General features: G+C 49.7%; 1 protein-coding gene across 1 annotated transcript in view; it reads left to right on the forward strand.

Moving 5' to 3' along the window:
• Positions 1-25,283, forward strand: part of LOC122365134 (fibrillin-1-like) — a 248,808-nt gene that overhangs the window by 145,111 nt on the left and 78,414 nt on the right. Inside the window, exons 18-19 of the mRNA XM_043336109.1 lie at positions 18,967-19,107; positions 21,373-21,567. Coding sequence (XP_043192044.1) covers positions 18,967-19,107; positions 21,373-21,567 — 336 coding nt within the window. The remainder of the gene's footprint in view (positions 1-18,966; positions 19,108-21,372; positions 21,568-25,283) is intronic.

The raw sequence follows: 25,283 nt of genomic DNA on the forward strand, positions 1-25,283 counted from the left end.
CAGGGGAAGCTGATTACGCGTTGACCAAGCATAGTACGTAGTTCAAACCAGCTGAATGCTGATTGGCTAGCATTTTTCCGTAAGGGAATGGAATCCTCGGTAAGAGAATGACAAAGTGTAATATATGGGAATGACTTCAGTCTTCAAACCTAAAATCGATACCGATATATTTGGCTAGGGTGATCGTTGGGCCATAAAAGCTCCTGATTTGTTCTCGTCTCGGCTCAAGCTACAAAACCGTTACTTCAGTTCAAAATGTTAAAAGTGGCATAATTGCTTTAAACATTGAATGCATCCGACCGAAAAAGCCACGGTAAAAATGTCTACTTTTGGGTTTTCAGTCGGTCAGTCCGTCCCCCCCAGTCAAAAATCCGTGGCGGCGCCCCTGGTTGCGTGGCATGTCTGTTCGGAGTTGACATTTTGCTTTACTCCAGTTTATGACCTGAGAGCCTGGCTGGAAGTGACGGATCCAAACTTTTCACGTTAAGATGGCTGAGGGTGCAATAATCTCTAGTCTCTACATAGCGGGCTGGTATAGGAGCGTCTTGCTATGCTGCACCATAGCTGGCTAGTGATGGCACTTGGCGAAAATGGCACTTGACATCACCGAATGCAACGTTCATGTTGTAGGATACATAAAATCAGGAAGATTACGCGAATTAGGTAGGCAAACGTGGAATAAAATAGGTGCTGGATGTTTTGGTTTTGGTGCTGAATCAGCAAACAGCAAATACGGAGTTTAACTAGACGATCTGGCAACTTTAGGCTGTGTGAAAGCTATTAGGTGCCAGATTCAGATATTAGGGTCGAAGAAGCATTTTGGGGCTGATCAGCAATTAGGTGCCAGAAACAGCTTTTTAGGGACCAGAAACAAATATTCCCCATAATTAACGGGTGTTTTAACCCGCGCCGGGCCGGTGCTCTGAGATTCCGCGCCGGGCCGGGGGGTGTCTGAACACCCCTCCCCCTTCTAACTCGGCTCCTGGGCCACGTAGCGACACGCGGTAAGCGGCAATCGAAAGAACGTCCAAAATAAGGACAAAAACAGTTCAGTCATTTTTGGGTCAGGTCAAAGGTCAGGTCACCAGAGGTCACCAAAGGTAAAATGTTGACTATTTCAACATTTTGGAAACTGCCAACGGCTATCTCAGGAACCGATAGAGCTAAAGCGCCGCGGAAAAGCGCATTCGATAGCCCTTTTACAGACCTTTCTGAATAATGTTCTCAGATTTGACCTCAGGTCAACGGTTTAGCCTCCAGAGGGCAAAAACTCCAAAAATAGCCGTTTTTACGAAAATCGGTTTTTCGGCTATAACTTTTGACTCAAAAGAGCCATGACATTACTTTTGCCAGCATCGTATTCCTCTCGTCGAGACGCGTCGAATGAACTATAAGTGGACCTTGAAAGGTCAACTTGAAAATTTGACCTCAGGTCAAGGTCATGACCTGACCGGAAAAGGTCATGCTGCATACCAGTCGATCCGCAACGCCGAGCCGAACACATCTAAGGCGTTTTCAGCGCTCTAGCACGCCTCTATCAGAAGTTATTAGCGAAAAACTGTTAGATTCTGTTCGTGACCTGAGATGATCTCGGGGACATAACGAGGGGTCACAGTTGCCATTTTTCGGTTCAGTGTGTCAATTTTACCTACATCTCGATGTTTGAGAGTGTCTAGAATAGCGTTCGTGCAAAACAGACGCTTTTCAATTTTCTCCCATTGACTTATAATGGAGAGGCCGCAAAATTGACCTGACCTTAGGTCACCGATATCAAAATTCCGAGATAACCATTTTATAGATAATGTTGCTCTTATCAATCGCTGAAAGTTTCAAGGCAATCGATCAATCGGTGTAGCTATGACGAGCATTCTTATTTTTGCTGAGGTGAGGTCACTTGGCGTGACCTGGTGACCTGACCTAAGGTGACCTGGGTCTGAAATTTTCACAACATGTGCGGAAAAGATGCACGAACAGGTATGCCAAAAACGGCGGCGCGGAGCGCTTTGAGATATTCGCGAAAAACCACAAGGGGGTGTTCAAACACCCCCCGGCCCGGCACGGGAGAGGCAAAGTATATATGCTACGGGCCAAGTGCGAAGGCTAGTCCGTTTGCGAACGGACTAGTCCATTCGCGAATGGACTAGGCCGTTTGCGAATGGCGGTCCGTTCGCAAACGGACTAGTCCGTTTGCGAATGGCCGGCCATTCGCGAATGGCCTAGGCCGTTTGCGAACGGACGGGTTTGTGGCGTTGCACTTAGCCGCCGGAAGCATGGATCCTCGGATTGGGGTACGATTCCGAATGAATGGGGGACCGCTGGTCGATGCAGGGGCGTCGCCGACGGGGGGGGGGGGGGGTCGGAGGGGTCCGGACCCCCCCCCCCACACACACACACATTCTTGAAAATATGCCGGTCCGACGCCCCCCGGCCCCTCCCCCCCCCCCACACACACACACTTTTGGCCACGAAAATCGATCAATAATAAAATAAAATATTTTAAAAACGATTTTGGTGCATTCTCAAAATAAAATTGTCTAAATCCCAGGAGTTTTCAGTATTTGGTGGGGATTACTTTGACTGACCGTCCGACCAGATCCCCTAGTCGAAAATCCGTGGCGACGCCACTGCGTCTATATATTTAGTTTGTTCTCCGGAGTAGATCTGCGAGCTGGCGCAACTCTGGGTTAAGGTCTCCACACACCTGGTCCATTCGGGATGCGACTTTCCGCTGAACCCTGCACAACGCGGAAATTATAGCAACGTGTTGCCGCTGGCCAGGCTTCGGCCACCGATCTGGATCTGGGGAGGTCAAATATCCCCGTGACCTTCGAACAGCGGAGAGTCGCGTGGTGTGCGGAGACCATTAGTACCGTGCTCCGGGCTCCCCGCTGATGACCCGACCTGACCTTGGTCGAGTTTGTGGCGCTCGATTCATTCTGCTCTGGTGTGGTGTACCGGGACGGTGCGGCTTGTGTGTGGTGAGTGCGGTGCGGTGAGTGTTCGAAAAACTGTTGTGTTGCATTGCATTTAACAATACGCGCACTGCAGGGGGGGTTGCTTTCAACCCCCCTGTGGTTTTTCACAGATCACGAGAAAACGGCGGCGCGCAGCAAAGCCAAATTTTGTATACCTTTTCTCCCATATTCTGCGCACATTGTGTGAAAATGCTGACTCCAGATGACCTAAGGTCAGGTCACCAGGCCAGGTTAAGTGACGCCGGTTGAGTTACCAATACTTTGCAGTTGCACGCATCATTTCACACGGGACTTTGCACATGCCAAGTTGATTTGCCAAGTTGACGTCACTTTGCTGGATATTTCGCACTTGGCCTGACTTCGCACTTGGACTGGGAGCATAAACGCCCGTCCATTCGCAAACGGCCTAGGCCAACTGCAATAACGCACATGGACTAGTCCATTCGCAAACGGCCTAGTCCAAGTGCGTTATCGCACTTGGACTAGGCCATTCGCGAATGGACTAGCCTTCGCACTTGGCCCGCAACATATATATGCCATCAGCCATGGCTCATGGGGATCCTATGTGCGTGGGTTTTTCGGCACAATGGTTTTATGAGTTGTTTTGTGACATGTTACGATTAATTGCGCGCAAAGAGAATTGAGATTGGGCAAACCATTTAGCAACATGTACCTTAGATAAACAAATCATCAAGTTATCACGCATGTTTAAAATTAGCTCCGATCTTTTGAGCCGATCTTTTGAGTACCATGCCAGGTCCCACTCTAAATCGTGTGTAACAATGTGCAGTGTGCACTGTTGTCATAAACCCGAGCACCGACGGGGAGGGGGGGGGCGGATATCCCACTCCCCTGAGGTTTTTCGTAAATAGCGAAAAAACGGCGGCGTGTTACGCCGCGAATTTTGGCGAAGTTTTGCAAAGTTTGGCGTGACTATTTCCCATATCGTAGAAGAATAACCTTATGCTCACTATCTTTCAACAATCCAAAAATTAGCCTAAAATCAATGAATATATTTCGGAAACGTTCCTTCTTCAGTTCAAAAAGTTAACTTTCCAAGCCACAGAAATGTACAAATAATGAATTACTAATAATAATAATTTATAATAATGAATTATTTGTACATTTCTGTGGCTTGGAAAGTTAACTTTTTGAACTGAAGAAGGAACGTTTCCGAAATATATTCATTGATTTTAGGCTAATTTTTGGATTGTTGAAAGATAGTGAGCATAAGGTTATTCTTCTACGATATTCAATAATGCTGCTCATTTTAGTACTTCGCCATCTTATTACACTTAACGTGACTATTTCCCCATCAATTTTGCACATTGTGTGCAAGGTTGAATCTTCTGCCCTTCAAGGTCAAGTCCTAGGTCATTTCGAATGACTCAACCTCAAATCACGTTGTTTCGGGCAAGCTCACTTTACTACCGGGGACTTCGGGACGAGAGCTAAAAACTCTATTCAAGGGCATTGGTGTCCTCTTCTTATTTTGGTATCTAAACGTCGAACCAGCTCAGAATATTCAGAATGATCAGAATCAGGGAAGGATCAATTATTATAGGTCCCCTCCCCAGAACCGGTTGTTCGGCTGCGGTTTGTTCGACTGACAAGAGAGGGCTATAGTTGTCTGTGGATCAGAGGCGCGGCTAGGTTCTACGACTTCTTGGGGCAACCTTAGGGCAGAAAAAGGTTTTTCGCTCCTCATCCCAAATTGCTTCGAATTCGAACGTATACAAAAACAAGCTAGATATTCGAAAATCGGACACCCAAACGGATCATTTAAAGTATCTTCCGCGACTGAGAATTGATCGGCCTTCAAACTACTGACCAAAAACGAGGTGATTAATAGCACGTGCTGGTATATCAGTGATAAATACAAAGGCGAGGGCATCAGCTAGTGCGTAACTTATGAGCGCTATTTTTACTCATTCGGTTAAGTTACGGCTGCAACGACAACTGCACAGCAGCTACGTTCCATGCAATCCGCCCCGATGAGGCAGCTACTGCCCCTCCCGCTCCACGCCGCCGACTGACCGGCCAAGGTCACCGCCCCGCCGCGCCGGGAGAGCGGAGCTTAACCCACGCCCTGCTGGGGGGGGGGGGGTGTTTGAACACCACCCTTGTGGTTTTTCGCGAATATCTCAAAAACGGCGGCACGGAGCGCCGCCGTTTTTGGTACACCTTATCATACATCAGTTCTACACATGTTGTGAAAATTTCAGACCAAGGCCGTTCAAGATCAGGTCACCAGGTCACTTGAAGTGACCTCACCTCAAAAAGTTTCAATGTCTGTCATAGCTACGCCGAGTGACCGATCGCTTTGAAACTTTCAGCGATTGCTAAGAGCAATAGCATGTACAAAATGTATATCTCAGAATTTCGATATCGATGACCTAAGGTCAGGTCAATTTTGCGACCTCCCCATTATAAGTCAATGGGAGAAAATTGAAATGCGCCTCTTTTGGACGAAAGACATTATAGACACTCCCAAACACCGAATTACAAGTGGTTTAGACACACTGAACATGAAAATGGTGTCCGTGACCTTTGTTTATGCCCTGAGGTCATCTTAGGTCACGAATGGTATCTAACAGTTTTTCGCAAATAACTTTTGATAGAGGCATGCTAGAGCGATGAAAACGCCTTAGATGTGTTCAGCTCGACGATACGGATTGACTGATATGCAGCATGACCTTTTCCGGTCAGGTCATGACCTTGACCTGAGGTCAAATTTTCAAGTTGACCTTTCAAGGTCAAGTTATAGTTCATTCGATGCGTCTTGACGAGAGGAACACGATGCCGGTGAAAGTAAGCTCGCACAAGGCTTGGGTCAAAAGTAATTGCAGAAAAACTGTTTCCGAAAAAATCGGCTATTTTTGCAGTTTTTGCCCCCTGCAGGCAAAACCGTTGACGTTAGGTCAAATCTGAGAGAATTACTCAGAAAGGGCGTTAATAGGGCTATCGAATGCGCTTTCTGCGGCGCTGTAGCTCTAGGTATTGGTTCCCGAGATATGCGTTGGCGTCTTGGAAATTTTCGACATTCGACCTGGAAATTGGCGAATTTTTTTATTATTTATTCCTCGTCCTCCACACGGGATATGTTTTCCCATTTATGGGAGGGCTCCTGCTCCTCCTCAGGGCTACGGTGCAAGGCGGGAGCCCACCCCACCCCCCAGTGACACAGTTGGGGACGCCAGTCCGGAAGCCGGGCGGCACCGGGGATCGAACCCGGGTCCTCCCGACCACAGAACCGACTGTTACTGATTTAGGCGCCTCTTTCGGGAATGATTGGTGATGCGGACGAATAGAGGTCGCCTCGATCGGTGCTGACCGTTCGGCCAAGTCGGTGCTGCCGAGAGACGGCGCCTGGCGTCGGATTGGTCGCCTCCGGCGGTCAGCTGACCGAGAGCCGGGGGCGAGCGGCGGCCCGAAAGTTCGGGAATTGTGTCTGATGTGTGGTTGTTGCGTGATGGTTGCGGCGGTGTGCCGTGATTTTGCTGGTTTTGAGGGTTCTGGCCGGTGGACATTGGAGTTGTGATGTTTCAGTTTTGTCCATTACGATATAAACGGTCTGCAAGAATCCGAGCTGAGTTTTTGGTGCTGAGTTCCGTGACATTTTGGTGCCTCAAACGCGGGACGGAGCCTTTGGATGTGCAGTAAGTGCAAGCCGGTAACAGCCAGTTGAGATGGGGTGCTGTGAGCTTGCTTTGTTTTGCACCAGGCTGATGGTGATTGACTTTGGTCAAGTGAGTACTGGACCTTACTCTGATGAGTTTGAGTTTTGAGCTCTCAGTTGTTTGGCTCTGTGCCAAGAAGAGTTTCAAGATCTGTTGATTTTTCTTTTGCTGTTACTGTGGACCATTTGCTTTAATTCTTGCTGTTTTCACGCCTAAGCCATGGCGTTGGTCCCAGACTTGTCCATGATGTGTAAGAAACGAGTGGCTGCCAAGGGGTGGCTTTCAAGAACTGTGAACAAGGCTCAAGAACTCCTGGATGCGGATCAGCCCGATCAGGAGGCCCTGAGAGTGATCCAGAAGGAGCTGGAGACCAGACTGAGCAACTTGGATGGACTACAGAGTGACTTGGAGCTGATGATCGAGTCTGAGAGTGAGATGCTGGATGACATCGAGAAGGCTGGAGTTTTTCGTGATTCTGTACTCTGCGTGCTCTCCAATGTGGTGAAAGCTGTGAGTGGTTCAGGGACTGACTCTGCATCGGGCGGCATCTCCGTGAGTAGCCACACTGTAAAGCTGCCTAAACTGGACTTGCCCAAGTTTGGGGGTGATGTACTTGAGTGGCAAGCCTTTTGGGAGATGTTCAGAGCGTCCGTACATGACAGTGACTTGCCTGATATAACGAAGTTCTCGTATCTGAGATCACTGCTAGTGGGGGAGGCTAGCACATGTATTGCTGGGTTGCCACTGAGTGCCCCTAACTATGCATCCGCATGTAAGATCCTTACTGATCGTTTCGGTAGGACGGAACGTATCATCTTCAACCATATCCAGCAACTCCTTTCTATTCCTGCTCCTTCCGTTCCTGATGTCCATGCCCTTCGTGCCCTACAGGACAACCTTTTGTCGCATGTGAGAGCTTTGGAAGCGTTGGGAGTGCAGGGTGAAGCGTATGGTGTGATGATGGTGCCTGTGCTCTTACAACGACTGCCGACTGCCATCAGGATGGAGTGGGCGAGGGATGGTGTGGGTCATGAGGCGGACCTGAACTGGTTGCTGGAGTTTTTGGACTCTGAGATCGGCCGGCGTGAGCGCTCCGGTGCGTACTCTGCTGCATCAGCTCCGGAGTCCCGGCGCAGCCCCGCTGGGACCCGCCAGCAGAGGAGCAGGGTGCAGCGCGCCCCTGCAGCAGCAGCAGCACTCTCGACTTCAACGGCGGTCTGTGGCTTTTGTGCCCAGGCCCACAGGTCAGACCAGTGCCCGTCTCTTGTGCCTCTAAATGTGCCTCAGCGGCTTGACAGAGTGCGTCAAGCAGGCCTGTGCTTCCGCTGCCTTCAGCGCGGACACAGGGCCAACAGATGTAGGATGAACTGCTCAGAGTGTGGTGGCAGGCACCATGCGGTGTGCTGCTCCAGACTGGTACGTGGATCGAACAGTGTTCCACCTCAGCAGGCTGAGCAGCAGGCCAGCCCAGCTATGACTGCAGTTAGTGCTAGTGTGCCGACAGATGCAGTGTTACCTTGTGGTAGTGACGGTGCAGTCACTGCACTGCCACTTGTGAGAGCCCTAGTGAAAGACAAGCGTGGTCAGGAGCTCTCAGTAAATGTATTGTTTGACTCTGCCTCGGATAGGAGCTATGTTTCAGCTGATGTGGTGAAGCAGGTGAGCCCAAAGTGGGTCAGATCAGAAAGTGTGGCCTATGCTGCGTTTGGAGGGAGGAGCTCTGGTGTTGTTGATCGTGATGTGTTCGAGCTGTCGCTGTCGAGTGCTAATGCTGATGTACCTTCCTCAGTGACGATGCAGGCCATCGAGGTTCCTGTGATCTGTGCGCCCCTGTCCCGGCCCAGCCTGCCTGCCTCTGTGATGGCGGAGCTGTCTCACCTCCCGATGGCTGGCCGCCCTCCTCCCGATGAGCCGCTGCACGTGCACATCCTCGTCGGTATGGACTACTTCTGGAGTATGGTAAGGCCAGCGGTGCACTGCACCCAGGGGGCCCTGTAGCTCAGGAGACAGTGCTCGGCTGGATGGTGTCCGGCCTGGTGGGTGACTGTGAGGGACAGAGGGGCCCACAGCTGGGGTGTCAACTGCTCTGTCTGGGAGACCTGCATGAGAGCCGTCTCCGCCAGTTCTGGGATCTAGAAGGGATAGGGATCCATGATTCGAGTGATGCTGATTCTTCGGCTGAGGTTCAGGCTAAGTTTCGCGGTTCCATTCGAATGGACGATGGGCGGTATGAGGTGGCTCTGCCGTGGAAGAGAGACCCTGGTGAGCTAGTCGACAATAGGCAGGCTGCTGAGGTACGACTGGCTGGTCTCTCGAGGAAGCTTGGAAAGGACTCCAAGCTGGGTGAGGAGTATGATCAGGCTCTGAAGGAGATGGAGGCGAATGGGGTGATCGCAGAGGTGCCACGAGAGGAGCTCGTGTCAGAGAATCCCACTTTCTACCTACTGCACAGGCCGGTAGTGAAGGAAAGTAGCACCTCCACGCGCGTGCGTCCGGTGTTTGACGCGTCGGCGACTGACAGGCACGGTCTTTCGCTCAATGATTGTCTCGAGGTTGGTCTGAATCTGATCCCCAACTTGTGTGAAGTGTTGTTGAGGTTCCGCCGGTGGAGATTCGCGGTCACCGGCGATATCCGGAAAGCTTTCCTGCAGATCCGGGTGAGGAGATCAGATCAGGACGTTCTCCGCTTTCTGTGGGAGCTGGACGGTCGTATTCGGACCATGCGGTTTCAGCGAGTCATTTTCGGAGCGGCGTGCTCGCCGTTCTTGCTGATCGCAACCATCCAGTACCATCTGGATAAGTATCCACCCTCTCGCGCTGTCCGAGAGCTCCAGACTTCTCTGTACATGGATGACTTTGTGTCTGGGTGTGATACCGAGCAGGGTGCTCGTGAGCTGCTCACCGAGGCCCAGTCTATCCTCAGTGACGCTGGGATGGAGCTCACGAAGTGCACTTCCAACAGTGAGCTCGTACTCGATCGAACTCACGCGCTGGCCGGCAGTCCTGAGGACGAGAGCGTGAAGGTTCTCGGGCTGAGATGGCTACCTGATAGGGACGTGTTCGTGTTTGAGGGTGTCAGCCTGCCTGACAATGTGGTGCCCACCAAGCGAGTCTTGTTGAGTCTGATCGCGAGGTTGTTTGACCCGATGCAGTGGCTGGCTCCTCACACAATGGTGGCAAAATGTCTGTTTCAGGAGCTGTGGCGGATCGGTCTGGGCTGGGACGAGATCCTGCCTCCTGAGCTCTGTGACGTGTTTTCTGACTGGGTGAGAGGCCTGGAGGTCCTGAAGCAGATGGAGATTCCTCGGAGCTACTTCAGCTCAGGTTGGAACGGTGGGGAGGGTGTGAGCCTTCACGCCTTTGGTGACGCCTCGCCAAAGGGATACGGGGCGGTGGTCTATGTGTGTGCCCCTCGTGAGGATGGCTCTCGTGACGTGTGTCTGGTCATGGCGAAGGCACGTGTGGCGCCGATCGCCGCTCACACTCTGCCTCGTTTGGAGCTGTTGGGCAGCCTGCTGGCGGCCAGGCTGGTGGTGTTCGTCCGGCGGGCACTGCAGCTGCCGGAGACCACGCCCTCGCACTGCTGGACTGACAGCAGAATTGTCCTCGGCTGGGTTCAGGCGGACCCAGCGAGATGGAAACAGTTCGTGTCGAACAGGGTGAGAGAGATTCAGTCTCTCACGAGCCCGTCTGACTGGGGACACTGCAGCGGTGAGCTCAACCCTGCAGACCTGCTCACGCGCGGTGTGTCCGCCGAGTCCCTCCTGGAGTCGGATGTTTGGCTGAGGGGCCCTGTTTGGCTCAGGTCGGGTGACTCAGACGGCTCTGTGGCTCAGCAGAGCGCAGCTGAGACTGAGGAGGAGTCGGCAGCTCTGACGTCACCGACGGCAGCTCTGACGTCACCGAGTGTGACGAAGCATGAGCCTGTGTTCCCAGTGGAGAGGTGGGGGTCTATGTGTAAGGCTGTGCGCATCGCTGGTTGGGTGCGCCGGTTTGTGCACAACGCTCGGAACCCCTCTGAGAGGAGAGATGGTGAGCTCACAACTGGTGAGTTGGACGAGGCACGGCGCGCTCTGATCAGAGACGTACAGGGTGACGTCTTTTCTGACGAGATCAGGCTGCTGCATGCCGGGAAGGCCCTTCCGCGGGGCTCGAGCCTCACTAAGCTGACTCCCTTCATCGACAGTGACGGTTTGGTCCGTATGACTGGCAGGTTACAGCTCTCAGATCTGTCGTATGCTGAGAAGCACCCTGTGATTTTGCCGAAGTGTCGTCTTTCAGAACTGTTAGTCAGAGAGCAGCACCTGCTGATGAGACATGCCGGTGTTTCGACGATGATCACCGCTCTGCGCGAGCGGTTCTGGATCGTGGGGCTGAGGTGTTTGGCGAAGCGTGTGAAGCGCCAGTGTGTCGCCTGTCGGAGACATGACGCACGTGCGTGTAACGAGCCGGCGGCGCCGCTCCCCGCTGCTCGTGTCAGCGAGTCTCCTTGTTTTTCGACCGTCGGTGTGGATATGGCCGGACCTCTGTTCTGTGTTGATTTTCCGAACAAGAAGTTCTATGTGGCTCTGTTCACGTGTGCGCAAGTGCGTGCGGTGAATCTCGAGCTGACGGAGTCTCTGTCGCAGGCAGACATTTTGTTAGCATTCCGACGGTTTGCTGCCAGACGTGGCTTTCCGTCTCGTGTTATTTCTGATAATGCGAGATATTTCAAGGCCGCAGACGTGTCCCTGCGGAGGTACTTTGGAGACAGGGCTCCGGAGTGGAGTTTCACGACGCCGGTGGCGCCGTGGCACGGCGGATTCTACGAGCGGCTCATTCGCTCTGTCAAGGTGGGTCTCAGGAAGTCCCTGGGGACCCGCTGTGTGACTCGGACTGAGTTGGAGACCATGCTGTCTGAGATAGAGGCATGTGTCAACTCACGGCCGCTCACGGCCGTCACAGACGACCCTGAGGGCCCAGACGCGCTCACCCCGAGTCATTTCTTAATCGGCCGAGGCGCGGGCTTCCAGAGCCGGGTTGAGAGTGCCCGGTCGGTTGACGGCAGCGCGCTCCAGGAGAGGGCGAGGATCAGAGAACGGCGTCTGAACCGATTTTGGCAGGTTTGGCGGAAGGAATATTTGCGTAGTCTTCCACCCACTGTGCGCCAGTTCCGTTCTCACGGTAAGTTGACAGAGGGGTCAGTAGCGCTGCTGGAGGAGGACCATGTTCCCCGGCAGAAGTGGGTCATGGGCAGGGTCACGAGACTGCTCCCTGGGCGAGATGGGAAGACTAGGTCAGTGGAGGTAAGTACAGAGAAAGGACTGAGGACGCGCGCTGTGCAGCGGCTGTACGACCTGGAGGTCGTTCCCTCTCTATCCTCCCAGGATCCTACGCGAGTTCCGGAGTGATTCGGATCCTTGTGTTCCTGAGAGCCGGATCCAGTGTGCCCTTTATGGTCTGGTACGTCACTGAGTCGAAAGGGGACGTTGTGCTGACGCACGTCGTGCTGCGCGATTTGTTTTACGATTGATCGATGTTTGTGTTTGTAATCGTATAGCTTATAGGTTGTGTGGCGGCGTTGACTGGGAATGTGTTCCATTGTCGCTGTGCCTCACTCGTGCTAGATTTATCGCTGATGATTGTCCTAGTGATGGCTGATCAAACCTGTTTGCTAGTGTTACGAAGCTGTTTTTGTGTTGACCTGAGGGTCAAGGTGGGGAGTATGTTACTGATTTAGGCGCCTCTTTCGGGAATGATTGGTGATGCGGACGAATAGAGGTCGCCTCGATCGGTGCTGACCGTTCGGCCAAGTCGGTGCTGCCGAGAGACGGCGCCTGGCGTCGGATTGGTCGCCTCCGGCGGTCAGCTGACCGAGAGCCGGGGGCGAGCGGCGGCCCGAAAGTTCGGGAATTGTGTCTGATGTGTGGTTGTTGCGTGATGGTTGCGGCGGTGTGCCGTGATTTTGCTGGTTTTGAGGGTTCTGGCCGGTGGACATTGGAGTTGTGATGTTTCAGTTTTGTCCATTACGATATAAACGGTCTGCAAGAATCCGAGCTGAGTTTTTGGTGCTGAGTTCCGTGACACCGACGCCTTACCAACTGCGCCACTTTGCCTTTAATGACCTCTGGTGACCTGACCTTTGACCTGACCAAAAAATTGACTGAAGTGATTTCTTCATTATTTTTGACGCTCTTTCGAACGCCGCCTTCCGCGTATCGCTACATGGCCCAGGAGCCGAGTTACAAGGGGGGTGTTCAAATACCCCCCCCCCCCCCAGCAGGGCGTGGAAATCCAGGACCCCAGCCGGGCGCGGGTTAAAGGCCGAGCTACACTATGCGTGACCGTCCAGGAAATTACGTGCGTGATCTGCAGATTCGTGATTGCGAGACACCCTTGACATCGGTTTCTGCGATTTTCCAGAATTTCCGTGAATTATTGTAGGCTGAAGTAATAATAACAACTATTGGATGGTTTCGTAACAAACGCTCAACTTTGCCATTTTCTATATCATTTAATCCATAAATAGTTATTTTTTAATAAATATCAATAACACATGAAATTAAAGAAACAATTATAAATTACGTCACTTGGATTCATACGGTAGGTCACCAAGTGCGCCAACAACTGTCTCATATCACGCAATCTCGCAGATTCTGCAAAAAAAGTCCGTATCTCTGAACTTTAAAGTCCGAGCTACTCTATGCGTGATCGTCCAGGAAATTACGTGCGTGTTCTGCGAGTTTGCGGGTTTTGCAGAAAATCGGTACGCAGATGAAGTTCAGCTGATAGGAAATACACAGGGTCGGCTACACTGGGGTCACGCAGATTCAGTCAAGGGGTCTGTTCCAGTCGCACTTCCTAACACCTCTAAACTCCTCCAAGATTGCTTCCCTGTTCCAGTGTCAGCTCTAGCCCCTACAAATCAAAGGAGGGCCCTGCTCCAACCTCCTCTATTTTGCTCTTGGAGGAGTTTAGATGTGTTGGGAAGTGCGACTGGATGTTCAGTACAGGAAATGCCGGATAGTCAGGACGGTCAGGATGTTCCGTACCGATATAAAGTTCAAAGCTACGAACTTTTTTGCAGAATCTGCGAGATTGCGTGATATGAGACAGTTGTTGGCGCGCTTGGTGGCGCACCATATGAATCCAAGTGACGTAATTAATAATCATTTCTTTAATTTTCATAAGTTATTGATGTTATATTAATAACACAAGTTATTTATGGATAAAATAATATAGAAAATGGTAAAGTTAAACTTTTCTTACGAAACCATCCATTAGTTGTTATTATTACGTCAACTTACAATAATTCACGGAAACTCTGGAAAATCGCAGAAACCGATATCAAGGGAGTCTCGCAATCACGGGTCTGCAGATCACGCACGTAATTTCCTGGACGATCACTGATAGTGTAGCTTAACCTTAATGGTCACAAGTTTATGACGTCACGACCATAGGTGGGCAAGTCCGTTAAATCGCTAATCCGTTAATTAACGGAACTAAATTTTGGGTTAACGATTAACGGACTCGCTAATTTTTTCCACGTGTAACGGACCGTTTTAGTTCCGTTACTTTTCGGCTCCGTTAATCGTTAAAATTTAGTCCGTTAATCCGTTAATCGTTACTTTTATTTCGAAGCAAAAGTTTACTGTAAAGTTACTGGTGTGTAATGTGTATGAAACCTTCATGCGGCGAAGTTTTTCCTTTCTGGATCTGGCAGCATTTGATTTATTTCAGTTGTGGCCAAATAACAACTATTAGTAGGTAATAGTTGTTATTTGGCCACAACTGAAATAAATTGTGATGCACACGCCTGTCATTGGAACGCTGCCTGGCTGATAGGCGGAGAGAAAGGGTAGAGCTGTTTGTCAGGCGAGCTGAATCGTCGGTAACGCAGGTTGAAATCGGTCGCAACTCGCATCACACATATCATCACCATGTATTTTATATTTATAAATAGGTATAACTTATCCATGCCGTCACCGAGCAGGCGCAATTGTTGGCAGGTCTTCGAGAGCAGAACCGCGCTACGACAAGTGATTGGCGCCTAGCCGTTAGCGTAGGTTGGTCGAGTTGTCCTTAGAAAAATGCACAAGCATTTTCATATTGTTTATTACCGTGTAAAATGTTAACGATTAACGGACTTAAGTAACTTCCGTTACTTTTGTTGTGAATTAACGGATTATCGTTTAACGGAACTAACTTTTTAGTTAACGGATTAACGATTAACGAAACTAACTTTTTGATTAACGATGCCCACCTATGGTCACGACTACGCACGGATAGCCTCTACTCCACTGACGGACTTACTGAACCGATTTTAATATTACGAGGCATTACAAGTACCAGTAATTTTGATATTTTGTTTTAAAACCCGGCAGTTGCTAGGGTATTTCGCCATCCGCCGTTTGCTGGGGGGGAAGCGTTAAACACCCCCAGCCGATTACTTGGGAACCAATAGGCGCAGCAAAACGCACGAGGCGGCAAACGAAAGAACACGACGAGTCGCTTCAGGAGAGTACTTGAAAATAAATTTCGAGGTCACAGGCCGGGTCAAGGTCCGGTCAAACACCTGAAATCGGGTTTTTAGTAGCGTGGACTTCAGAACCTCGTAATGGGCACCTCTCGTCATAAACTCTGTCAAAACTGTGCACAATCCTTCATAAAAGGCCTACAAGAGTGTCATATCCATGTAGGGGTCGGTGAAACATATGTCAGGGTCAAGGTCAGGTCAATCAGTTAAACACATATCCCCGAAAATTAAAACTGGTATTCGCAGTCTATGACACATGTTCAGTTTAATGAAAAACAATATAAAAATTTTATCTGTATTCAATGTAAACATGTTTCGGTTATTTCTTTATCAATACATTGATACAATACATATATCAATGTATTGATAAAGAAATAACCGAAACGCGTTTACATTGAATACATTGAATATTGTTTTCATGAACCCTCGCCCTGGCAGGGGGGGGGGGGGGTGTCGATGCGACCCCCCTAAGGTTTAAATTTGGCACAGCCTATGAAGCAACCCTTTTACATGTGACCTAAAAATTTCAGGTCCGGTGGACCTTGGGTCAGGTCACCAGGTCAGAAACACCGGTATAAGGCCATGGTTAAAGTTCAATTTTCTTTTTGCACCTCTCCAACTCACAGTTTTTGACTGATTTCCTTCAAACTTTCAGGATGTGCTAAGTTCACCGAGTTGTATAACATATAGTTCGGGTTTTTCGATGTCACTGACCTGAGGTCAGTTAGATGTCATTACGTCATAATAGCCGTTTTCACGACGGCCATCTGGTACACATTTGGTGCACATCTGGTACAGATCAGGTACATACAGGGTGATCCAAAAAAATTGGAACCCCTAACTTAAAATGTCCGTAAGTCCGAAAGTTTTCACATTATTGACAAATTGCAAACACCATTAGAAAGAGCGTTCAATTCTCGATAAAACCAAGTTGATTGAACTTAACTATTACTATAAATATTGCCCTAGTTAAATACCTATAAAATTTGTGTCACGAAACTCACTGAAACGGTTTTGAATATTATGCGCAAAACAGTGATTTGCGGTTTGCTGTTCTGACCATGTCGCATGTTGGAGGTTCATGAATAAAAATAGCTCATTCACGTGCTATTGTAAGGAATTTAAATTTCAACAGGAGCAAAAAAAAAATAATTCGGTGCTCCGTGCCACACGGCCCACTCAGTGGTCGAGTTTCTGGAACAGGCCTGCTCGGCCTTCATCGAGCCAGATGCCTGGCCACCGAAGACCTCAACCCTTTGGACTTCTTCGTGTGGAGCGAACTGAAGCGAATTATGTATAGAGGTCAGAGGATCAGCACCATAGAGGAGCTGAAGGAAAGGCTGACGGCCTGCTGGGATCAGTTGTCCCAGAGACTGCTGGCCTGCGCCGTCGGAGCTGTCCCGAAGCGACTGCAGGCCTGCGTCAGCGTGACGGCCAACGGAGCTCGGTTTGAGCACATGCTGTGATGAACAGCGGAAGCTAGGACGCGTGTACCTGTTCTATTGTGTGCTTCTGTGTAAACTTTTATGTAATAAAATTGAAATTAAATGTGGTGTTATTCGCAAAAAACAACAGATGGAGTGCTAACGGACTTCAGTGCATTGTTAACAATTGGCGATTTCGTTTCACTCAGTTTTCTGACGCTCATTCCAAAAGCTAATAGTGTGTCAATGCTTTACAACATACATGCACTAACTTGATGTGATTTTATAGAGGATTTATTGCTCTTTCTAATGGTGTTTGCAATTTGTCAATAAAGTGAATACTTTCGGACTTAGAGACATTTTAAGTTAGGGGTTCCAATTTTTTTGGATCACCCTCTGGTCAAATCAGGTTCAGTGTGTCTCTTAGCAGCTATCAGCTAGGGTTGCACTAATTGCTTATATGCCTGCTTTGTCATATTATCAGAGAGCATCATCGATTAAAACACTGAAATAAATTCATAAAATGAAGATATTTGCTTTAAAAGAAATTAGGTGCAGATTTGGTCAAATCAGGTGCATTCGCCGGATAGCCCGTCGTGAAAACGGCTAATGGCAAGCCTATGGGAAAATACTAAATTCGGAAAATACTGGAGATATCCGCTTTGTTCTATCACCTTTGTGCTTTGACACCACAGTACGTAACAGTAGGTCACTTGGTGCTTCTTTGTTTGGTGTACCTACTTATCCATGGGTCAGGTCAAATGAGGTCAACTGAGGTCAAATGACGTTTTTGCCAATAACTTGACACATAATGACGCTATAGCTTAACCCTCGCCCATGTAGGGGGGGGGGTTGGTGCAACCCCCCCCCCCTGAGGTTTTTCGGAAATAGTGCAAAAACGGCGGCGCGCAGCGCCGCCAAATTTTGGGTACCTTATGGGGCAAACCTTGCGCATCTTTTGATAAAAAAAAATTTGACCGGGTCATGTCAGGTCACGGAGTTATGACGTCACAAAGGGAACAGCCTCCGGCCGGATTTTCACAAACTGAGTGCCAACGCCCGAGGTTTCCTGCCGGTGGTACGGACATCGGTTGATGGATCGTGATGAAACTTCCCATGCATGTTGGGGCAAGTATTGGCTATCATATGGTATAAGAAACTTGACCGGGTCAGGTCAGGTCACGGAGCTATGACGTCACAAGAGGAACAGCGTCCGGTACTATTTTTGAAAAGCGCCCGAACCACTATTTTGCTAATTCTTGTCACCTCAATGGGAATATGCAGCAATATTAGCTTCTATAGGGAGCAAATGGACCTTACAAATCCAAAAATACAATCAGATTTCAAAAATTTAAATTTTGATTTTTCGAATTTCTGCCGCCGACTGTGACCTTGCCGACTTCCGGCGCTCCCAACGCGCCATTTTTAGAGCTAGGGAAACGAAATACATACCAAACGATAGAGAATTGATCAAGGAACACGATAGTGAAGGTTTCAAGTCGATATCTCCCACCGTTCTGCCGCAATCGCCGCTGAAAGTTGAAACAAGTCTATTTTTCCGAAAATTTGACCTTTGACCGGTCAAAAGTAGGTCAAATGTTGACCTAGGACCAAAAAATATACCACCAATCGCGAGATCTCGGCGAGAACAATCCGTTGGTCTTTTCCGCTAAGCTTTACGACGCTCCGTTTTCAAACGCCAAGGGGGGGGGTCGCACCCCCCCCCCTGCATGGGCGAAGGTGGCAGATCGCCGTTTACGGGCGAGGGTTAAAAAATGGTGTCGTGTTCCTGGTGATCAGCCGAATCGAATTGATATGCGATATAATGCAATTTGGTTAATTTGAACTCAATTAATTAATTAAAGTTTACTTAATAATTAAGAAAAACTTTAAGTACACTTAAGTACACTTAAGTCAATGTGTCAGTATTGATCAATACATTACCAATACAATACCAATCATTCAGATGACAATCATTGTATTGATTGGTACAATACCAATCAATACAATAGTATTGATCAATACAATGCCCAACCTAATCTAACCTAACCTAACCTAACTTAACCCGCAAGACCATATTGACGAAAATCGGCGCTTGAGCTGAAATGTGTTTTGTAAAAATTTGAAGCCAATTGGACGAATATTGAAGAAACTATTGCCGAAAAACAGGGCCTCATAGGGTCTGAAATCCATAGTGGAAGGAAGGTTGTGAGAGGCTAGAACCCCTGAAACACCCACTGTGCACGGTGTCACCACTGTGTCACCACAGTGTCTGTGTCACCCCGTGTCCATTTTACCACTGTGTCTGACCGCAGATGTGAACGAGTGTCTGTGTCACCCCGTGTCCATTTTACCACTGTGTCTGACCGCAGATGTGAACGAGTGCCAGCTGGACATCCACAGCTGCGTGGACAACCAGCGGTGCGACAACACCATCGGCTCCTTCTCGTGTATCCGCACGGCCGGCTGTGGCACCGGCTACACGCTCAACTCGCAGCTGGGCATCTGCGAGGGTGCGTCCCGCCGGCACTCTCAGACGACGACCAGGCAGTCCGTCAGACGGTCCGTCAGACAGTTTGTCAGACGGTCCGTCAGACAGTTTGTCAGACGGTCCGTCAGACAGCTTGTCAGACGGTCCGTCAGACAGTCCGTCAGACGGTCCGTCAGACAGTCTGTCAGTCGGTCCGTCAGACAGTCTGTCAGACAGTCTGTCAGTCGGTCCGTCAAATAGTCCAAGAGACAGTCCGTCCGACAGTTCGTCAGACAGTCCGTCAGACTACCAGACTGTCATGAGAGTGAGACAATCTGCCAGACAGTCCGTCAGACAGTTCGTAAGCGTGAGACAGTCCATCAGACATTCCGTGAGAGTGAGACAGTCGGTCAGACAGTCCAGGAAGGTGGACAGCCCGCGGACAGTCCATGGGACAGTCCGCTGAGACAGCCCGTGAGCCATCCCACGGGACAGTCGGTCAGACAGTGCCAGAGATATTCTCTTATTCTCCGTCGAGCCAAATTATTGCAATGCTCCTCTGATGTGTAACAAAGCAGGCTGTCCTCCGGACAGCGCGTTCTAGCATACAGGGTGGAAAGTAATTACGCGAACATACTTTTTCGTCTTCTAGTAATGAAAAAACGGCGGTGACATAAACAATACCTATATGTTTTACTTTATCCTTATCTAGTTGCGATGCATTGACATAGGCGTTCCGGCATGATTTACATCAGCATGTGAAGATCTGTTGGCCAAAGCTCAGCCCACACCTTATGGAGCTGGCCAGTGAGGTAATCGGTATTGGTGGCTCCTTGCAGCTTTTAGACGGTCTCCTGAGGAGTCATCTGGAGATTTTTAATCGAATTGAGGCCCAGGCGTTTCCCAGATCAGCTTTTGTATGTCCTGAAGAAAAACAGGTTCTCACAGCACCAGTATTGCGTTTTGTTGGCCATGAAAGAAAGGATTTCACCAATCACGAAGAGCAGTTTCTTTGCGTCGGGCACAAAAGTGCGCTCAATCATTTTGCCCCTTTCGTTGCACGGTGGATTAGACAGAGACACTTGTCTTGGAGGATGTTCTACCGGTTGTATACTTTATTTTTAGTGACCTTTTTTAGCGCTACACGCAATTCTGACACCACCCGGGGGCTCGTGACCCACTGATGTGTTCCTTTGCCGGATGTTTGAAGGTTGGGACGGACGGGACATAGGACGCAACAGCAGCCCTCAGAGCAGTTGTTCTGCAGGTTTGACGGAGGAAACAGTTTCACAGATGTCTCACCCAACCACAAATCCAGCCGCCTGTACTCCTCTGTCCATCTTTGATTGTCTTTGAAAAGCTTCAATTAACAATTCTGGTGTTAATTCGTGAATTTTGGTCATCCCGAGGGTTTTGTATGACTTAATTTTCGAATTTTTGCGTATTAATATGCGAATCGTGATATCCTAGATCGGGTACTCGGCCAGAGTAAGCTATTTTGCCAGTTTTCGGGTCGACTGGCGTCGTTTTGTCGCCGACATGGTGACCACCCGTCCGGCGACAGAATTCGCCGAGGGGTTGCTGCCGCGGACGGCTTTGCTTTTTAAGTCCTCTCAAGTGTTATTATGTTTAAAAAAAACGTATAATTGTGCAATGCTGGTGCTGAGACCGTTACGAATCCCTTCTCCACCAGTCCGGCGAAAATAATCACAAACGCTTTCCCTGGCAGCTCCAAATTGAGCTCTTTGCCCATTTCGGTCTTGTGCAGCGTATGGTGTCTGCACCATTTTAAGTCGAGAGGTGTATAAGACCTTCCAGGTCATTGTTCAAAGTTAGGTCACTTTTGGTAGATGAGGCGACAACAAACACGACCAATTATGTTCCGTGACAGCCCGTACTCATAAAAATGCTCCACTGACGGTCAAAATTGTAAGAAAATACATGTTCGCGTAATTACTTTCCACCCTGTATATGTAGTCAAGTGCCTGTGCCGGCCTGTGCTGCCGCTGCCGCCGGCCGGCCGGCTCTGCTCGTCCCCCTGTGCCGGCCTGTGCGGCAGCTGCTGCAGCCGGCCGGCTCTGCCCGTCCCCCGGTGCCGGCCTGTGCTGCCGCTGCCGCCGGCCGGCCGGCCGGCTCTGCCCGTCCCCCGGTGCCGGCCTGTGCTGCCGCTGCAGCTGGCTGGCCGGCTCTGCCCGTCCCCCGGTGCCGGCCTGTGCTGCCGCTGCTGCAGCCGGCCGGCTCTGCCCGTCCCCCGGTGCCGGCTGAGGTGTGTGACGGCCGCCGCGACGTTGCCCGTTCCCGCTCGCAGACGATGACGAGTGCGAGCTGGGACGAGACAACTGCGCTAGCCTCGGGCCTCAGTGGACCTGCAACAATATCGAGGGCTCCTTCCGGTGCGTCAAGAAGCGCTGCGGCTACGGCGAGCGGCTGACTGCTGACGGGAGCTGTGCTCCCATCGACTGTCCACCGGGCTACAGGCCCGACCAGCGCGGCAAGTGCAAAGGTAACTCAGCCACAGACAAGTCAGTCGGTCACAGAGGCCAGTCGGTCATAGAGGTCAGTCACAGAGGTCAAACAGTCAGTCACAGAGGTCAGTCAGTCACAGAGGTCAGCCACAGAGGTCAGTCAGTCACAGAGACCAGTGAGTTAAGGAGAATATCTATGTAGATGCCTAACATATTGTACACTGGTGGATCCTCACTTGCGTTTGAGGGGGGGGGGGCAACTCATGCAGGAGCCAAACCTAGGGTACACTCGGAGGCAGATTGACGTTCTACTACTCTTTATCCACTGGGTTCCTATGGCTCAGCATTGGCAGCAGCCGCCTGGTACCGGTAGACTGTGCCGCTTCACTTACTTGTCAAGCGGCACAGCCTACCCACCAGACATGTGCATGGATCCGAGAGGCGGATCTTTGATCTGAGTGGATCTCTCGACAAAACAGGGGGGTCGGATCTATGATCTCAGTGGATCTCTCGACAAAATTTATGGGCTGGATCAATGATCTATGGGGATCTCTCGACAAAATTTTAGGGTTGGATCTATGATCTTTGTGGATCTCTGGATCTATGATCTGTGTGGATCTCTCGATCTATGATCTGTGTGGATCTCACGACAAGATGTAGCGACTGGTACCATTCGGCCACATCACCGTCTGCAGCATCTCCAGGTACGAGGCACCGGTGACAGATCCCTCGACCCAGTAGACGGGGAGACATCTTCCGTCCACGATGCCCACCCACGCCATGAGCTTCTCTGTGCGCTTTCTTGCACTGGATCAGCTTCTGTGGATTCATTGGCGACCAGACGACTGCATTTTTCCTGTTGGGTGCTTGCTGGAGCACAAACCATTTCTCAACGCTACAGATTACCCGTTCAAATTAGTCTTCCGCTTGGTTGAGCCAGATGGTGCATGCTTTCATCCTCGACAACTTGCTGTCAGCGGAGAGGACAGTCGTTAGGATTGGGCGGTGCGGTTTCCAATTAAGTGTCTTGCGGAGGATTGTCCACACCTTTCCGAAAGACATTATCAGGTCTTCTGCAGCCTTTCGAGCGTGGGCATTAGGTTGATCTTTGAAAAATTGCCGGACTCGCTCCTCCTCTTCAGCGATACCCGCCGTCCTACCACGCGGGGTGAGGGGACGGGTAGCAACGGACCGTTTCAAAGCGTCGAACCAGCCGCTGGAACGTTTTGAAATGGGCAACATCTCTGGGGTTATTCGGGCAGTAGTTCAGCCGAAACGCCCGGCGAACATCGCTCAGATTCCTCAGCTCTTCCAACTTCAAAATCACCCAGCTGGCTTGATCGTGACAAAATGGTGAATTTTGACGAGAGTGCCGAATTGGACTTGAGAAACAAGTGGGCATATCTATTATACTATCATGGGCAGTGTTGTAATTAGAACATAAATCAAAATGTCCAAGTATTTTTTTCATGAAACACTACTCGTTTTTTGCGCACGTGCCTTAAAATAAACACGAGACATTGAAAACTGATGTCATTCTTTGTTGATCACCCTGTAGGACTCGCGTGGAGACCTCTTATGCTATAGTGGACTGAAAGGACCCAAAGGAGCCCATCTAGGGCTCCCGGAGATAGACGTGGGCCCTCAGGAGCCCGCCAGAGCCCCCAATGAGGGATAAGTGAGGGATACCAAGTGCCTGCAATTGCATAAGCCACAACGCCTTTAGAGATCAATATATTATGCATATTCATATTTCAGCAACTGACGTGGGATCAAATGCCGATGTGGTGCACTCAAAAGGTGGAATGGCCCTTAAAGGCCCGTAAGGACCATTTTTAAGAAATAAGTGACCCTTTCGCGATTGGTCTGAGCTCTCACCGAAATAAGTCTTACCGTTATTCGCGGAAGGGGGCGAAATGCCCCCCCCCCCATATGTTTCCTGTACCATTACCTAACAAAGCAAGTTTTCAACTTTAAATTATTGCGCACATTCTGTCAATGAAAAAATGTCGGGTCAGGTCAGGCCAGGCCGCCAGAGCAAGTTTGTTAACTTCATACGTCGATCGATAGGTATGCAATAAGACCTTCTTGGGTGAAGACAAGACCTGATAACACTTTTATCAAGCTCATAGACCACTGGCGGATCCAAGGGGGGAGGGCAACCGGGCCGACGTCAGGGCTAGGGGCGGCCAAAACATGATTCGGATCCCTTTCCAAATCGAAGTCGCCCCTTTAGACTCTCCACTGGACCACAATTCACAAAAGATGTCGACATGCATGCAAGATAAGTCAATAAACCGATCCCAATTAATCCAGTTATATCAAAAGGGGGATTTTGTCATTTAGGACCTTCGGAGACCTGACCTCTTGGCCTGCTTTGGTCCCTCCCTTTGAAAACGGCTGGATCCGCCAGTAGCACAGACTTCTGAAGATAGTAAACATACAGTAGCTTCTCTACGCTATTGAATCACGCTGCTGTTTCCAGTAGGTATCTACTATGCTACATTCTTACATTCATTTTTCTTGAAGCGTTTTTTTTTGGGGGGAAGCAAAAGATCCGTTGCCCCCCCCCCTTCAGGCTTTTGGGGGTCGTGAACCCCCCCCCCACACACACACACATACTGGATCCGCCAGTGGAATCAAGGGAGCATAAAAGTGTATGCTTAAAAATGTGCATATCTCCTTGATGTTTTGCCTGTTTTCGCCCATTCCGCTTATTCCCTCTGTTTATATTGTGCAGCCATCTTATCGGCACGTTAATACGCGCACTGACGGGGGGCGGATATCCGCCCCCTCTGAGGTTTTTTCGCGAATAGCGGGAAAACCGCGGCGCATAGCGCCACGAAATTTGTAACGACTATTCTCTCATCAATTTTACACATGGTGTGCAAGTTTTAACCTCCTAACTTTTAAGGTCAGGTCACCAGGTCACATTGAATAACCCAACCTCAAGTCACTTTTTTGCAATTTTGTCACCGTGCCAGAGCTACAGTAGATGTCGGAGGCCTTTGAAAGTCGCAGGAGGTTATGAGGTTATTAGTAGCTACAATTTGTGTATCTCGGAATTTTGATATCGGTGACCTAAGGTCAGGTCAATTTCTCGACCTCCCCATTATAAGTCAATGGGGGAAAAATCAACTCCCTGTTTTTACCACTAAAACGGGTCGGAATGGCCCCATATGCCATACATGACTATTGACTTCATATACGATCAACCTTCACTACCTTGAGGTCTGTTTTGCTGTTGGGCAGCTGTAAGGTCATGTGACCAGTGACGTCATCAAAGGTCACCAGCGTTTTTTTTTTGCCAATAACTCCGTACAGGAACAAGATACAGCCGCGCGGATGGTCTCATTGTGTTCAGCTCGTCAAGACGCATCGAATGATATACATGATGACCTCGAGGTCACGTGACCTGAGGTCAACCTTTGACCTTGACCTTTCGAGGTCAACATACATATCATTCGATGCGGATTGACGAGAGGATCACGATGCTGCCCTTAGGTTGTTCCTATCTTGACTAGTTCGAAAGTTATTCGAGAAAAACTATATCCATATCTAGCGCCGCTATTTTAACTTTTTTGACCCCTGTGACGTCATCTTTGACCTGACCTGAAAATGACCTTTGTAAAAATTGTAGACCTTGTCCGTGCATATCCCATGCCGTTTACCGCTTGTCGCTATCTTGCTTCGTTCTCGAGATCTCAGGGGGTCAAGAGGGTGTCCCCCCCGGTCAGGACGAAGTTGGCGCAGA

Source organism: Amphibalanus amphitrite, unplaced genomic scaffold (genome assembly GCF_019059575.1).
Source record: "Amphibalanus amphitrite isolate SeventyFive unplaced genomic scaffold, NRLGWU_Aamphi_draft 000717F_arrow, whole genome shotgun sequence".
In the NCBI taxonomy this organism is placed as follows: domain Eukaryota; kingdom Metazoa; phylum Arthropoda; class Thecostraca; order Balanomorpha; family Balanidae; genus Amphibalanus; species Amphibalanus amphitrite.